The sequence below is a fragment of the Manis pentadactyla genome, chromosome 7 (assembly GCF_030020395.1).
Source record: "Manis pentadactyla isolate mManPen7 chromosome 7, mManPen7.hap1, whole genome shotgun sequence".
Lineage (NCBI taxonomy): Eukaryota > Metazoa > Chordata > Mammalia > Pholidota > Manidae > Manis > Manis pentadactyla.
Genome location: NC_080025.1, coordinates 103,446,918 through 103,462,767, shown reverse-complemented (window position 1 = coordinate 103,462,767; position 15,850 = coordinate 103,446,918). Strand labels below are relative to the sequence as shown.

The window sequence follows — 15,850 nt, the reverse complement described above, 5'->3', positions numbered from 1 at the left end:
TAGTTCCTGATCTCAGAGGAAAAGCTTTCAGCTTCTCGCTGTTCAGTATAATGTTGGCTGTGGGTTTATGATATATGGCCTTTATTATGTTGAGGTACTTGCCCTCTATTCCCATTTTGCTGAGCGTTTTTATCATGAATGGATGTTGAATTTTGTCAAATGCTTTTTCAGCATCTATGGAGATGATCATGTGGTTTTTGTCTTTCTTTTTGTTGATGTGGTGGATGATGTTGATGGATTTTCGAATGTTGTACCATCCTTGCATCCCTGGGATGAATCCCACTTGGTCATGGTGTATGATCCTTTTGATATACTTTTGAATTTGGTTTGCTAATATTTTATTAAGTATTTTTGCATCTACATTCATCAGGGATATTGGTCTGTAATTTCCTTTTTTGGTGGTATCTTTGTCTGGTTTTGGTATTAGGGTGATGTTGACTTCATAGAATGAATTTGGGAGTATTCTCTCCTCTTCTATTTTTTGGAAAACTTTAAGGAGAATGGGTATTATGTCTTTTCTGTGTGTCTGATAAAATTCTGAGGTAAATCCGTCCGGCCCCGGTGTTTTGTTTTTGGGTAGTTTTTTGATTACCGTTTCAATTTCTTTGCTCGTAATTGGTTTGTTTAACTTTTGTGTTTCTTCCTTGGTCAGTCTTGGAAGGTTGTATTTTTCTAGGAAGTTGTCCATTTCTTCTAGGTTTTCCAGCTTGTTGGCATATAGGTTTTCATAGTAGTCTTTACTAATTCTTTGTATTTCTGTGGAGTCTGTCATGATGTTTCCTTTCTCATTTCTGATTCTGTTGATTTGTGTTGATTCTCTTTTTCTCTTAATAAGTTTGGCTAGAGGCTTATCTATTTTGTTTATTTTCTCAAAGAACCAGCACTTGGTTTCATTGATTTTTGCTATTGTTTTATTCTTCTCAATTTTGTTTATTTCTTCTCTGATCTTTATTATGTCCCTCCTTCTGCTGACTTTAGGCCTCATTTGTTCTTCTTTTTCCAATTTCGATAATTGTGATGTTAGACTATTCATTTGGGATTGTTCTTCCTTCTTCAAGTGTGCCTGGATTGCTATATACTTTCCTCTTAAGACTGCTTTCGCTGCATCCCACAGAAGTTGGGGCTTTGTGTTGGTGTTGTCATTTGTTTCTATATATTCCTTGATCTCTATTTTAATTTGTTCGTTGATCCATTGATTATTTAGGAGCATGTTGTTAAGCCTCCATGTGTTTGTGAGCCTTTTTGTTTTCTTTGTAGAATTTATTTCTAGTTTTATACCTTTGTGATCTGAAAAATTGGTTGGTAGAATTTCAATCTTTTGGATTTTACTGAGGCTCTTTTTGTGGGCTTGTATGTGGTCTATTCTGGTGAATGTTCCATGTGCACTTGAGAAGAATGTATATCCTGTTGCTTTTGGATGTAGAGTTCTATAGATGTCTATTAGGTCCATCTATTCTAGTGTGTTGTTCAGTGCCTCTGTGTCCTTACTTATTTTCTGCCCAGTGGATTTATCGTTTGGGGTGAGTGGTGTGTTGAAGTCTCCTAAAATGAATGCATTGCAGTCTATTTCCCCCTTTAGTTCTGTTAGTATTTGTTTCACATATGCTGGTGCTCCTGTGTTGGATGCATATATATTTAGAATGGTTATATCCTCTTGTTGGACTGAGCCCTTTATCATTATGTAGTGTCCTTCTTTATCTCTTGTTACTTTCTTTGTTTTGAAGTCTATTTTGTCTGATATTAGTACTGCAACCCCTGCTTTCTTCTTGCTGTTGTTTGCCTGAAATATGTTTTTCCCTCCCTTGACTTTTAGTCTGTACATGTCTTTGGGTTTGAGGTGAGTTTCTTGTAAGCAGCATATAGATGGGTCTTGCTTTTTTATCCATTCTATTACTCTGTGTCTTTTGATTGGTGCATTAAGTCCATTTACATTTAGGGTGACTATTGAAATATATGTACTTATTGCCATTACAGGCTTTAGATTTGTGGTTACCAAAGGTTCAAGGCTAGCCTCTTTAGTATCTTACTGCCTAACTTAGCTCGCTTATTGAGCTGTTATATACACTGTCTGGAGATTCTTTTCTTCTCTCCCTTCTTATTCCTCCTCCTCCATTCTTCATATGTTGGGTGTTTTGTTCTGTGCTCTTTCTAGGAGTGCTCCCATCTAGAGCAGTCCCTGTAAGATGCCCTGTAGATGTGGTTTGTGGGAAACAAATTCCCTCAGCTTTTGTTTGCCTGGGAATTGTTTAATCCCGCCATCATATTTAAATGATAGTCGTGCTGGATACAGTATCTTTGGTTCAAGGCCCTTGTGTTTCACTGCATGAAATATATCATGCCATTCTCTTCTGGCCTGTAGGGTTTCTGTCGAGAAGTCTGATGTTAGCCTGATGGGTTTTCCTTTATAGGTGACCTTTTTCTCTCCGGCTGCCTTTAAAACTCTTTCCTTGTCCTTGATCTTTGCCACTTTAATTATTATGTGTCTTGGTGTTGTCCTCCTTGGATCTTTTCTGTTGGGGGTTCTGTGTATTTCCATGGTCTGTTCAATTATTTCCTCTCCCAGATTGGGGAAGTTTTCAGCAATTATTTCTTCCAAGATACTTTCCATCCCTTTTCCTCTCTCTTCTTCTGGTACCCCTATAATATGGATATTGTCCCTTTTGGATTGGTCACACAGTTCTCTTAATATTGTTTCATTCCTGAAGATCCTTTTATCTCTCTCTGTGTCAGCTTCTATGCGTTCCTGTTCTCTGATTTCAATTCCATCAATGGCCTCTTGCATCCTATCCATTCTGCTTATAAACCCTTCCAGAGTTTGTTTCATTTCTGCGATCTCGTTTCTGGCATCTGTGGTCTCCCTCTGGACTTCATCCCATATCTCTTGCATATTTCTCTGCATCTCTATCAGCATGTTTATGATTTTTATTTTGAATTCTTTGTCAGGAAGACTGGTTAGGTCTGTCTCCTTCTCTGGTGTTGTCTCTGTGATCTTTGTCTGCCTGTAGCTTTGCCTTTTCATGGTGATAGGAATAGTTTGCAGAGCTGGGACGAGTGACGGCTGGAAGGACTTCCTTTCTTGTTGGTTTGTGGCCCTCCTCTCCTGGGAGAACAGCGACCTCTAGTGGCTTGTGCTGCGCAGCTGCGCGCAGACAGGGTTTCTGCTTCCTGCCCGGCTGCTATGGAGTTAATCTCCGCTGTTGCTGTGGGCGTGGCCTGGCTCGGGCTGCCCCTTTGCGAGGCGCTGGGTTCTCTCAGGTGCGGATGTGGTCTGGATGTTGTCCTGTGTCCTCTGGTCTTTATTCGAGGAAGAGTTGTCTTTGTTATATTTTCATATATGTATGTGGTTTTGGGAGGAGATTTCCACTGCTCTACTCATGCCGCCATCTTGGCTCTGCCTCTAGATACACAATTTGCAAGTATTTCATCTGGGTTTTCACTCTTTCTTGACAGTGACCTTTGAAGCACAATAATTTTTAATTTTGATGAAGTCCTATTTTTTCTTTTGTTGCTTGTGCATTAGGTGTCTAAGAAAGATGCCTACATTTTCTCTTAAATGTTACAGTTTTGTGCTTACATTTAGATCTTTGATCCATATGGAGTTTTATTTGTTATGAGGCAGATGGGTCCAACTTCATTCTTTTGCCAAAAATCAACCAATCACAAATGTATGGGTTTATTTCTGGATTTTCTATTCTAGTTCATTGATCCCTGTGTTTATCCTTATGCCCAGATCACTCCTGTTTATTGTTAACTTTGTAGTAAGCTTTGAAATCAGGAAGTTAGAGTCTTCCAGTTTTTGTGTTCAAGCTTGTTCTGGCTATTCTGAGTCTCCTGCACTTCTATATGAATTTTATATCACTTTGTCAATTTCTGTAAAAAAGGTAGTCTGTCAGAGCTACTGCTGTTTTTGGTTTTGTTTCTTTTTGGTCCTTCCCGAGGTAGAGTTCAGTGCCTGCAGGGAGAACAGGGCGAGGGAGTGAGTCTTGGCTGCTTGGTGTGTGCACAGACCACAGTGGCCCTACTGAAAATGGCCCCAGCAGCCACACGTTCCTGAGCACTAGCAGGTTTTTTTTCTTAGCTCTCCTGCCTGGCTTCTTGCCAAGTCTTGGCTGGAGGCAGCTCACCCTGCCCCCGGAAGGCATAGGTGGTGCCAGTGGCAGTAAGAGTGAAAGAGGTGATGAGATTAGCTGAGTTTAACTACCACTTGCAGGTTCTGTGTTTGCTCCTTTTGTGAAAATGCCAGGTTACATTGGGATCGTGCTTACCAGGTCACCACCTCTGCTGCTGAGTCCAGGGGTCCCAGCTGCAGCACAGCCGCCTAACCCTGGTACTTAGGCAGCAATGGTGACGAGCTCCTTTCTACTGGCCTTGTGGAGAGATTGCGAGAATTGCTTCATCACACCCTCCCATTGAACCTCACCTGGGGCTGGGGTTGGGGGGCGAGGTCCTTAAAGTTATTCCCATTTTACAGATGAGGCAACTGAGGCACCGATAGCTTATTTCCTCACCGATCTGCAGCTGAGAAGCAGGGACTGGGTGCTGTAGGAGAGGGACTTTTAACCACTTGCTATACTGCTTCTTTCAGTGGTTGGCCCCTTCACACTTAATTTCTATAATCCCATCAATCACGACAGCATAGACCCTCATCTTCCTGGCTGGGTGCCTTCTTGGGTCAGGTTCAGTGCCCAGGCCTTTTAAGGGTCAAGTTTGGCAGCAGCTGTATTCTACAGAGAGCCAGGAGTGAGTCTGTGATGAAGCAGGCACATTACTGCCTCATGCTGCATTTATTTCCTGGCTGGGTTGAGAGCATTTCAGGAATTGCTTGGGCTTCCCAGCTATATGTGAAACCTTTGCGTCATTTGAACCACTGCTACCCAACATAATGGGCTCTATGCTTAGAGGCCCTGTTACTGATGGTTTGCCGCTGGGACCCATGAGTGGCAGCAGCACTCTTTCTTCTCCCTCTGAGGTTGGGTAGGTCATGGTACCATCGTAGCAGCTACTTAACTTTATAGCCACTCCTTTTATAGCAGGAAACATCAGACTGCCTATTTCCTGAATGTTTCTTAGAATTCGTTGTTTGAACTGGTGGACGCCCAACATTTTTGACTGGGTACCTTTGCAATGAGTAATGTCAGGCACACCCAAGTTTATGTATCAAACTATTTTCATGTGAATACACATATGCTCACTATAAAAATATACCAAAAAAGTCAAACATTTTAAAGGATGCCCCTTATTCTGGTAGATATCAAGATGCTCTCAGCCAGGTTAATAAGCCACATAGACGCAGTTCTTCCTCTGACCCTGTCTCATTCCCACCATGCCTTTGGAACTCCTTAATGAATGGGGCAGGTCTAGCATTACATATTTATATGAGACACATTCTTCCTTCAGGCTGATCCAGAACCAGATCACAGCTAAAGGGATTGCCCAGCTGGCGGGTGCATTACAGAAGAACACTGGCATAATGGAGATTTGGTAAGGCCCATCTACCTCTTGATAACAGCAGCAATGATTATTTCCATTCCACAGATGCAGAAACTGAGGCCCAGACTGCCCCACTTCATAGTCAGTGCTCTCCTCTCCAGACCTCCCTGCCTTGTCTGCCTGCATAGGGGCAACAGCTCAGAATGGGCTCCCAGAGAAAGTGAGTCACCCTGGGACTCATGAGACGGAGAGATGGATATGCTGGCTGAAATTTCGGGTGCATTGTTTTCCCCCTCTGGGTTTCTAGGCTGGATCGGAGCTGAGGTGTGCTTTTTCTCACTTCCCCTCTCTGTCTGAGGACTTGCTTATTCTAGAGGAGGGAAACCACATCATTTGCTTTACTATATAACACTGAGCCCCATTCCACTTTACCTCCCCCAAGACACACACACCCCTGAGGCTTATATAAAGTGTGGTGGGTTTTCCCATCAGTAACAAATTGCAACAGCTGTTTAGGTGCTGGACATATGGCAGTGAAATGGACAGGAAGGGCCCTGAACCTAGATGCTTAAGTCCTCTGGAATTTGTCCTCCATCTCAGGCCTGACACAGCCCTGCACTGTGGGGTTCTGACCTGTGGAGAAGCCCAGTGTGGAGCAGAGCCTGACTTCTCTTGAGGACACAGATCACAGGAATCCTACCCCCCTGGTGGCTCCCCCGAGATCCATAGAGCACTTCACTGTGAACCCCAACCCTCAGTTCAGGGGGTAGTTATTCATCAACTACTTCTGTCATGCCGGTTTCAAAATCTCACAGCCAAAAATAAGTTAATTAATTAAGATCTAGCTTCCTGAACTCAGCTCCTAGAGATGTTTTTTTTTTCATTTTGCTTTGGAATTTGTTAGATTATAAAATCAATTTGGTGGGTTACAAGTAGCATTATTTAAAAAATGAAACTGAATAACAGAATGCACTGTGCATAGTATGAAGTATTTCATAATCTTGTTTCAGATGTGGGTGTATGAATGCACAGATGCTGGTTCACAATGTAATTCTTAACTGGGGTCATGAAAAACACTGCCCTAGAGAAGAAAGCCCAGCTTCATGGCTGATGAAAGCTGCTGTGGCACATGTACTCACAAAGCAGAGTCCACTGCACCCTCAGCCCAGGGTGCAAAAGTTTGCAGACAGCAGTGTGCCTCCACTTTGTCAAAGACTGGTCAGGCCCATGTGAGAACACACACTGCTTTAATTCTGTTAAGCTTCAAAATGTGCATTTGCTACCTCCCAAAAACCACCTTTCCTGCCCAAAGGACTGTTTTTATAGAGCCATATGTCTTTAGCTTCAAGGTGTGCAGTCCAGGAGCCATCATTGCATAGATGGACCCATTTCCTGTATCTGACATTTATTTATACTTCATCTCCCTCCAAAAAGAACTTGAAACATGAAATCCCTTAGTGAGTTCTCCTTCAAAGATTCAAGCGTTCAATGACCTGACGTAAATTATAGCATTTACCACACGCCACAGTGGGACAGTTTCAATAGTTGTTGGGTGGTTTTGAAAAGACAGGGAAACTGCTGAAACTCTCTCTGGGACTAGAGGAGCAGATGAGCTACAATGTTTACATTCCCCACACATCATGTCCAAGAGCTGAGTCAGAGTGAACACACCAGCCCTGATGGAGGTGGCCTCCTGGTCCCCACCCAGAGAAAAACCCAGGAGACTCCTGGATTCCACAGCCACCCTGCCAGAGAGGGGCCAGCCCATTGTCCACCTGGGAGACCCCCAACCAGCCAAAACCACCAGGCACGTGCAGTCTTCCCAAGACCAATCCTTCAAGACTGGGAGAGGTAGCCCTTTCGATTAATTCATAGAACGAAGCACAGAAAGTCAAACAAAATGAACAGACTGGGGAATATACTCCAAATGAAGAAAGCTTTAGGAAAAAACTGAATTAAAAAAATTAAAGAGTTCAAAGCAATGATTATAAAGATAACCGACCAGACTTGACAGAAGAGGACTTAAACAAAGAGAAAACCTAAAAAAGAACCAATCTGAAATGAGGAATACAACAAATGAAATAAAAAATATACTAGAGGGAATCAACAAATTAGAGGCTGCAGAGGAACACAGATCAGCAGCTTGGAAGAGAGTAATGGAAGCACCCAAACGGAACAGCAGAAAGAAAACAGAATAAAAAGAAATGAGGATAGGCTGAGGGAGCTCTGGGACAACATAAAATGTCTTAGCATTTGTATTATATAAGTCCCAGAAGGAGAAAAGAAAGAGAAAAGGGTTGAAAACTTCCCTACCCTAGAGAAGGAAACACATCCGGATCCAGGGATCACAGAGAGCCACAGATAAGATGAACCCAAAGAGATCCACATGAAAACATGCAATTAAAATGTCAAAGACAAAATATTAAAAGAAGCAAGAAAGAAGCAATGAGTTAGATATAAGGGAAATTCCATAAGGCTAAAGCAGATTTTTTTTAGCAGAAACTCTACAGGCCAGAAAGGAGTGGCATGATTTATTCAAAGTGCTGAAAGAGAAAGACCTACAACCAAGAATTACCATTCAACCAAGGTTATTATTCAGAGTTAAAATCCAGAGAAAGAGTTTCTCAGATAGGTTAAAGGAGTTCACCACCACTAAATCAGACTTAGAGGAAATGTTAAAGGGGCTTAAGAAGAAAAGGAAAGCCATAGTAGAAGAAAATTATGAGAAAAAAATTCACTGATGAAAGATAGCAAAGGTGGTAGACCAATCACCTAAAAGCCAGTATGAAGGTTAAATGACAAGAGTTGTAAAATCAACTACTTCTAAAAATTAGTTAAGGGAATCACTAAAAGGTGTTAAGACAACATATACATAATGTGAAGGAGGAGGAGTTAATATAGCGCTGTTTGAATGTATTTGAACTTGAGCAACTACCAACTTAACATAGACCCCTATATATATGAGACATACAGAAGCTACATAACCTGAAATACACAAAAAATAAAGAGAAAGGAATCCAGTCATAACACTAAAAAGAAGAAAAGTCATCATACACAAGAGCACAAGAAAAAATGTACCAAATAAAAATGACAAAATCCACCAGAAAATGTTTAACAAAATGGCAGTAAGTACATAGCCATCAATAATTAAATGTAAATGAACTAAATGCTCTAATCAAAAGACACAGGGTGACTGAATGGATGAAAAAAAAATAAGACTATTAGCTGCCTCCAAGAGACTCACTTCAGAACCAAAGACAGACATAGACTGTAAGTAACTAAAACCACTCACAAGGCACACTCTTTTCCTGCAAAACTGTAATAACAACTACAACAGAATGAAAGGAATGGAAAATGGTATTTCGTGCAAATAAAAGGGAGAAAAAAGCAGGAGTAACAGTTCTTATATCAGACAAAATAGACTTCAAAGCAAAGAAACAAGAGACAAAGCACATTACATAATCATAAAGGGATCAGTCCAACAAGAAGATATAACAAGTACAAATATCTATGCACCCAAAATAGAAGCACCTAAATACAAAGAGCAAATAGTAACAGACATGAAGGATGAAACTGACAGCAATACAATATCAGGGGACTTTTAACACCCCATTTACATCAATGGATAGATAGATCATCAAAGGAAACAATGACTTTGAATGACACATTAGACAATCTACCTAACAGATAAATACAGAACATTACATCCAAAAACAGAATATTTATTTTCAAGTATATACAAAACATTTTCCAGGACAGACCACATGTTAGGCCACAAAGCAAGTCTTAATAGGTTTAGGAAGATGGAAATCATACCAAACATCTTTTCTGACCACAACAGTATGAAACTGAAAACCAACTACAGGAAAAATACTTGAAAAAACAAACAAACAAAACCTGTAGAGGCTAAGCAGCATGCTACTATATAGTCAATGAGTCAATGAAGAAATTAAAGAGGAAATAAAAATATACTTGGAGAGTAATGAAAATTTTAAGAAAACAATGCTGAATCTTTGGGATGAAGTAAAAGCAGTTCTAAGAGGGAAGTTTATAGCATTACAGGCCTACCTCAACAAGAAAAACCTCAAACAATCTAACCCTACACCTAAAGGCACTAGGAAAAGAACGAAACCCCAGAGTTAAAAGGAAGGAAATAATAACAGAAATAAGTTAAGTAGAAGGTAAAAAAACAATACAAAGGGTCAATAAAACTAAGAGCTGCTTCTTTGAAAAAATAAACAAATTGGTATACCTTCAGCTAGACTCATCAAGAAAAGACTGAAAAATCAGAAATGAATAAGGAGAAGTTACAACTGACACCACAGAAATACCAATAATTTTAAGAGATTACTATAAAAAATTATATGCCAACAAATTGGACAACCCAGAAGAAATGGATAAATTCCTAGAAACATGCAATTTTCTAACACTGAACCAGGAAGTAAAAAATCTGAACAGACTGATTACTAGTAATGAAATTCAAGCAGTAATCACAAACTCCCAACATACAAAAGTCCAGGACTAGATGGCTTCACAGAATTCTACTTGACATCTAAAGAAGAGTTAATACCTATTCTTTTCACACTATTTCAAATAATTAAAGGAAAGAAAGCTTCCAAATTCATTCTATGGGGCCAGCATCATCTTAATACCAAAACCAGACAAAAAAGCTACAGAAAAAGTAAATTACAGACCAATATCCCTGATGAACATAGATGTAAAACTTCCCAACAAAATATTAGCAAACTGAATTTAAAAATACATAAAAGGATCATTCACTATGACCAAGAGGATTTATTCCAGGGATGCAAGGGTGGTTCAATATCTGCAAATCAGTCAGTGTGATACATCACATTAATAAAAGGATAAAAACCAAAGGATCACCTCAACAGATGCCTAAAAAGCATTTGACAAAATTCAGGATCCATTCATGATAAAAACTCTCAACCAAGTGGGTAGAAAGAGAACATATCTCAACATAATGGCCATATATGACAGACCTTCTACTAACGTCATACTAAGTGATGAAAAATGGGAAGCTTTTCCTCTAAGATCAGGAACAAGACAAGGGTGCCTTGTCTTTTATTCAGCATTGTACTAGAAGTTCTAGCCATAGCAACCAGGCAAGAAAAAGAAACAGAAGGCATCCAAATTAGTATGGAACAAGTAAAATTGTGACTATCTGCAGATACATAATATTATATGTAGAAAACCCTTAAGACTCTACCAAAAAACTACTAGAATAAATGAATTCAGTAAAGTTATAGTATACAAAATCAATGTACAGAATCCTGTTGTATTTTTATATACAAGTAACAAACTACCAGAAAGAAAAATTAAGAAAATCCTATTTACAACTGCATCAAAAGGAATACATACATAAGAATAAATGTAACCAGTGGGTTAAAAGACTTGTACTCTGAAAACTAAGACACTGATGAAAGAAATTGAAAACACAAACAAAGCTATGCCATGCTCATGGATAGGAAGAATTAATATTGTTAAAATGGCCATACTGCTGAAAGCAATCTACAGATTCAATGCAGTCCCTATCAAAATAACATTGGCCTTTTTCACAGAACTAGAGCAAATAATCCTAAGGTTTGTTGTAAGCACAAAAGACCCCAAATAGACAAAGCAATCTTGAGAGAGAAGAACAAAGCTTGAGGTATCACAGTCTGATTTCAAACTCTACTACAAAGCTGTAGTAATCAATAGTATGGTACTGGCACAAAAACAGACACATAGACCAATGGAACAGAACAGAGAGCCCAGAAATAAACCTATGCTTATATTGTCTATTAATGTATGATAAAGGAGACAAGAATACACAATGCAGAGAAGACAGTCTCTTCAATAAGTGGTGTTGAGAAGACTGGACAGCTACATACAAAAGAATGAAACTAGATCACTGTCTTACAACCATACAAAAAATAAACTTGAAATGGATTAAAGACCTAAATGTAGGATCTGAAATCATAAAATTCCTAGAAGAAAACACAGGCAGTAAAGTCTTCATCATTGGCCCTAGCAGTTCCTTTTCCGGATATGTCTTTCCTGACAAGAGAAACAAAAACAAAAATAAACAAGTGAAACTACATCAAACTAAAAAGCTTCTGCACAGTGAAAGAAACCATCAGCCAAACAGAAATGCAACCTCCTGAATGGGAGAGCATACTTGCAAACAATATACCCAATAAGGGACTAATATAAAAAATATATAAAGAACTCAATACAACTGAACACCAAAAAAACAAATGATCCAATTAAAAAATGGGCAGAGGACCTGAATAGACATTTTTCCAAAGAAGACAGATGGCCAGCAGCCACATGAAAAGATGCTCAACATCACTCATCATCAGAGATAAACAAATCAAATCCAGAATGAGGTACCACCTCATACCAGTCATAAGGGCTAGTATCAACAAGACAATAAATAACAAGTGTTGGCAAGGATGTGGAGAACATGGAACCCTTGTATATTGCTGGTGGGATTATAAATTGGCGGTCACAGTGGAAAGCAGTACGGAGGTTTCTCAAAAAACTAAAAATAGAAATACCATGTGACCCAGCAAATCCATTTCTGGGAATTTACCCAAGGAAAACAAAATCACTTACCTAAAAAGATACATGCACTCCTTTAACACAGCATTACTTAGAGGAACCAAGATAATCAAAACAACCTGAATGGCTATTGATAGATGAATGCATAAAAAAGATGTGGTACATATATATATATAATGGATTCTTGCTCAGCCATAAAAAAAAGAATGGCATCTTGCCATTTGTAACAACATGGATGGACCTAGAGGCTATTATGCTGAGTGAAGTAAGTCAGAGATAAATACCCATGACTTCACTTATATGTGAAACCTATGAACAAAAAACAAAACCCAGGAACAGTCTCATAAAAACTGGCAGTTGCTAGAGGTTAGGAGAGTGCGGTAAGAGGAAGAATAGGTGAAGGGGATCAAGAAGTATAGGATAAAAATAAATAAATAAAAATAAACTAAGCTATGAAGGATTAATAAGATTTAGTTGGTTGAGGTTGGAGAAAATGTGTTCCAGGTAGGAGGAACAACATATGCAAAGGCTCTGAGGCAGGAAGGAGCATGGGGTCCTTGGAAGAGCAGTAAGGTGATGTGTCTTAGGGTTCAGACATTGTGGAATAGGGGGCAGTGGAGATGGAGGAGATCTGTGGGTCATGTTCCATATGCTGGTCTTTATCCTAGAAGCAGTGCAGAGCCACTGAAGGATTTGAAGCAGAGAGGGATGTTAAAGTTTGTATTGTAAAAAGACCACTCTGGCTCCTCTAGGAAAATGGGACTTGAGGGGGCCAGAGTACATGTAAAGGGACCAGTCAGTAGGACATTGCAGTGATCCAGAGAAGAGGTGAGTGCTCAGACCAGGAACGGGGGTGGTGGAGGTATGGAGAGGCTCCAGGGAGGCAACCAAGGATGTTTAGGGAATAGAATGGAGTCTGTGACAGAATGTGAAGGGGAGGAAGAGGGTATCACGATTGTCCCCCAGGTCACTAACTTGCACAATGGGATGAAGAGTGGTACCATACACTGAGCTAGGGAACTCTGGGGAGGTAGGGCCGCTTTGAGGTGCCTGGAAGATACCCAAGACATGTCAAGTAGGTAGGCAGCTCTGGAGTGGAGGACTCTCGGCTGCTGCCACTAGCCTACGGGTGAGGTCATGGCATAGAGGAGGTAGCCTGGGGAACAGGGCCTAGCCCCAATCCTGGAGGAAATCTCAGTAGGAGAATGTGGGCAAGGAAACGGAGAAGGAATGACCAAACACAGGAGAAGAACCGGAGTGCTCCGGCAAGCCCAGGGAAGGTAGTGTCCAAGGAGGGAGAGGGCAGCCAAATGCCTGTGCCTGTCAAGAAAGACAAGCCCTGGAAAATGTTACATGCAGGTTCATAGAGGCTGCTGGTGACCTTAATAAGACCCAGTTCACAGAGCGATGGTGACTGGGAAGGAGTAATACATCAAACAAGTATTTGAATAGAGCACATTCCTCAGTTTCAGGGTCATGTGAAGCACAAGAGTGTGTTAGGGACACATATTGGGAAAGAGTGTACAACAGTCCCTAACATTTCACTTGTTTTTTTACAACAGCCTAAATGGAAACTTGATAAAGCCAGAGGAAGCCAAAGTCTTTGAAGATGATAAGCGGATTGTCTGCTTCTGAGAGGACATTTCCTGCACACAAGTCTGGGCCCTGAGATGCTCTGGCAGAGGACACCACTCTGTGCAGTGGCCTCCTTTTGATGTCTGAAAGACAGACTGCAATAGCGAGCCTGCTGCCTTGATGATGCAGATCAGTGTCCATGCCCACACTGACTGGCAGACTCTGAGTAGCTGTTACTACAGTTTTGCAGGAAAAGAGTGTGCCTTGTGAGTGGTTTTAGTTACTGTAAATACACTATGAAGAGACATTAATGCATACCCATTATTTTTATCTGACACGAGAGGAATAAGACTTTGAGCTCAGACGACACCAGGGGGGAGTGGTGTGGGCACTGCTAACTTCATGGAAGAGTTGACAATGTAGTGCAGAGTTGGCACCAAGTTTCTTGGAGAAAAGGTGCTCAGTAAATGGTTTACTGAAATATTGTGTCCCTCCTCAATCCTTCCCCATGTGTTGATATTCTTCCCATTTCACATCTGTAGATACTGAGGTGTGTACAGTGGGGGAATTCATTCAAGGTTTTGAAAGGAGTTGGTGCCAAGAAAAGGACGTGTCACAGGCTTTTGGTTTAGGCCTGGAGTCTCACCATCTGCTGGCAAAGATCATGGGGTGCCCTCTTTGCTGGTCTAAGATAAAGGACAATGCCTTCATAGTGTTGAGTTTCCACTCAGGGCTTTCACATGGCTGGGCTGACCTCCTCCGGAAGGTGCTGTGCCTCAGGAGAATCAGTGTCCATCCCTCAAAAGGAGTAAGGCTTGGCTTGCCTTTGTGGCCCTGGTGTCCAAACAGAAGCCTCTGTCTCTCTCGCCTTCTTGAGGAAAGGAAGTCTCTTCCTGCCCAAGTAGTTGGGAGGGTGATTGAGCTGGAGCCACTGAGAACCCAGCTAGTAGAGCATGTTAAACACCTACCACCATGGCAGGCACATGGTGAATGCTAAGTGGTGAAGAGAGCAGTGATATTACCAGAGAGCTTGTTCTTTGCCAATTCATTTGTTAAGAAAATACTGAAACACACTCTTTATTTCTAATTGCCTGAGTCTGGGGTTTTTAAAATGAACTTAGTATAGCAAGCACACTATGCTCCCTGTACCCCTGCCTGAAACCTTCCAGATGCATTTGCTGTGTTGGGTGGGGCCTTGGGTGATGTGCTGTGAGGGGGGCCTGATGACGGCAGGCCAGAGACACCATCAGTTTGATCCTTCACAGACCTCTCCACCTACCAAGGAAACACAAATGCCAAGGAAGCAACTGAGTCCTTCCATCTGACCTCCAAATCCATACAGGTAGCTTCTCAGAGGAAATGACTTGAGTCAGGGTTGGCTGGATACACTGGCATGAGCCAAATTTCACAGCTCTCATCACTGTGCCTCACCTGATAGGTCACGGAAGGCCAGGCTCAATTTCACTACATTCCTCAGCTGTTTACTGCTGAGTGGAGGACCCAGGTGGGCCTGTCACCCACTGTAGCAAGAGGCACTGCGCTGATAGGGGCTGAACGTGAGAGGGGAAAGGGTAAGGGGGCCCCACAGTGGTACTTCTGAGTTCTCAGAGGCCCAGCCTAGCTTTATAAATAGTCCCTGTTAGAAAGTTAGTCCTGAAAGTTTGGTACTGGCAGAAGAACAGACCCATGGATCAATGGAACATAACAGAAAGCCCAGATACAAACATATATTGTCAAGTAATATACGATAAAGAAGCCATGGATATACAATGGGGAAATAGCCTCTTCAACAAATGGTGTTGGCAAAACTGGACAGCTACATGTAAGAGAATGAAACTGAGTTACTGTTCAACCCCATACACAAAAGTAAACTCGAAGTGGATCAAAGATCTGAATATAAGACATGAAACCATAAAACTCTTAGAAGAACACATAGGGAAAAATCTCTTGAACATAAGTAAGCAATTTTTTTTCCTGGACAAATCTTGGGCAAGGGAAACAAAATAAAAAATGAGTAAGTGGGACTATACCAACTAAAAAGCTTCTGTACAGCAAATGACACTATCAGCAGAACAAAAAGGCAACCTATTATATGGAAGAATATATTTGTAAATAACTCATCTGATAAGGGGTTAACATCTAAAACATATTAAGAACTCACATGTCTCAACACCCCCAAAAATAAATAACCTGATTGATTAAGAAATGGGCAGAGGATCTGAACAGACACTTCTCCAGAAAAGAAATACAAATAAATGGCCAAGAGGCACATGAAAAGATG

The 15,850-nt window shown here is 40.9% G+C and overlaps 1 protein-coding gene across 1 annotated transcript in view; it reads left to right on the top strand.

Annotated features, from left to right (window-relative positions):
• NOD1 (nucleotide binding oligomerization domain containing 1) overlaps positions 1–13,876 on the top strand; it is a 57,316-nt gene extending 43,440 nt beyond the window's left edge. The window contains exons 11-12 of the mRNA XM_057504628.1: positions 5,398–5,481; positions 13,557–13,876. Coding sequence (XP_057360611.1) covers positions 5,398–5,481; positions 13,557–13,629 — 157 coding nt within the window. The 3' untranslated portion in view covers positions 13,630–13,876. The remainder of the gene's footprint in view (positions 1–5,397; positions 5,482–13,556) is intronic.
• The last annotated feature ends 1,974 nt before the right edge of the window (positions 13,877–15,850 follow it).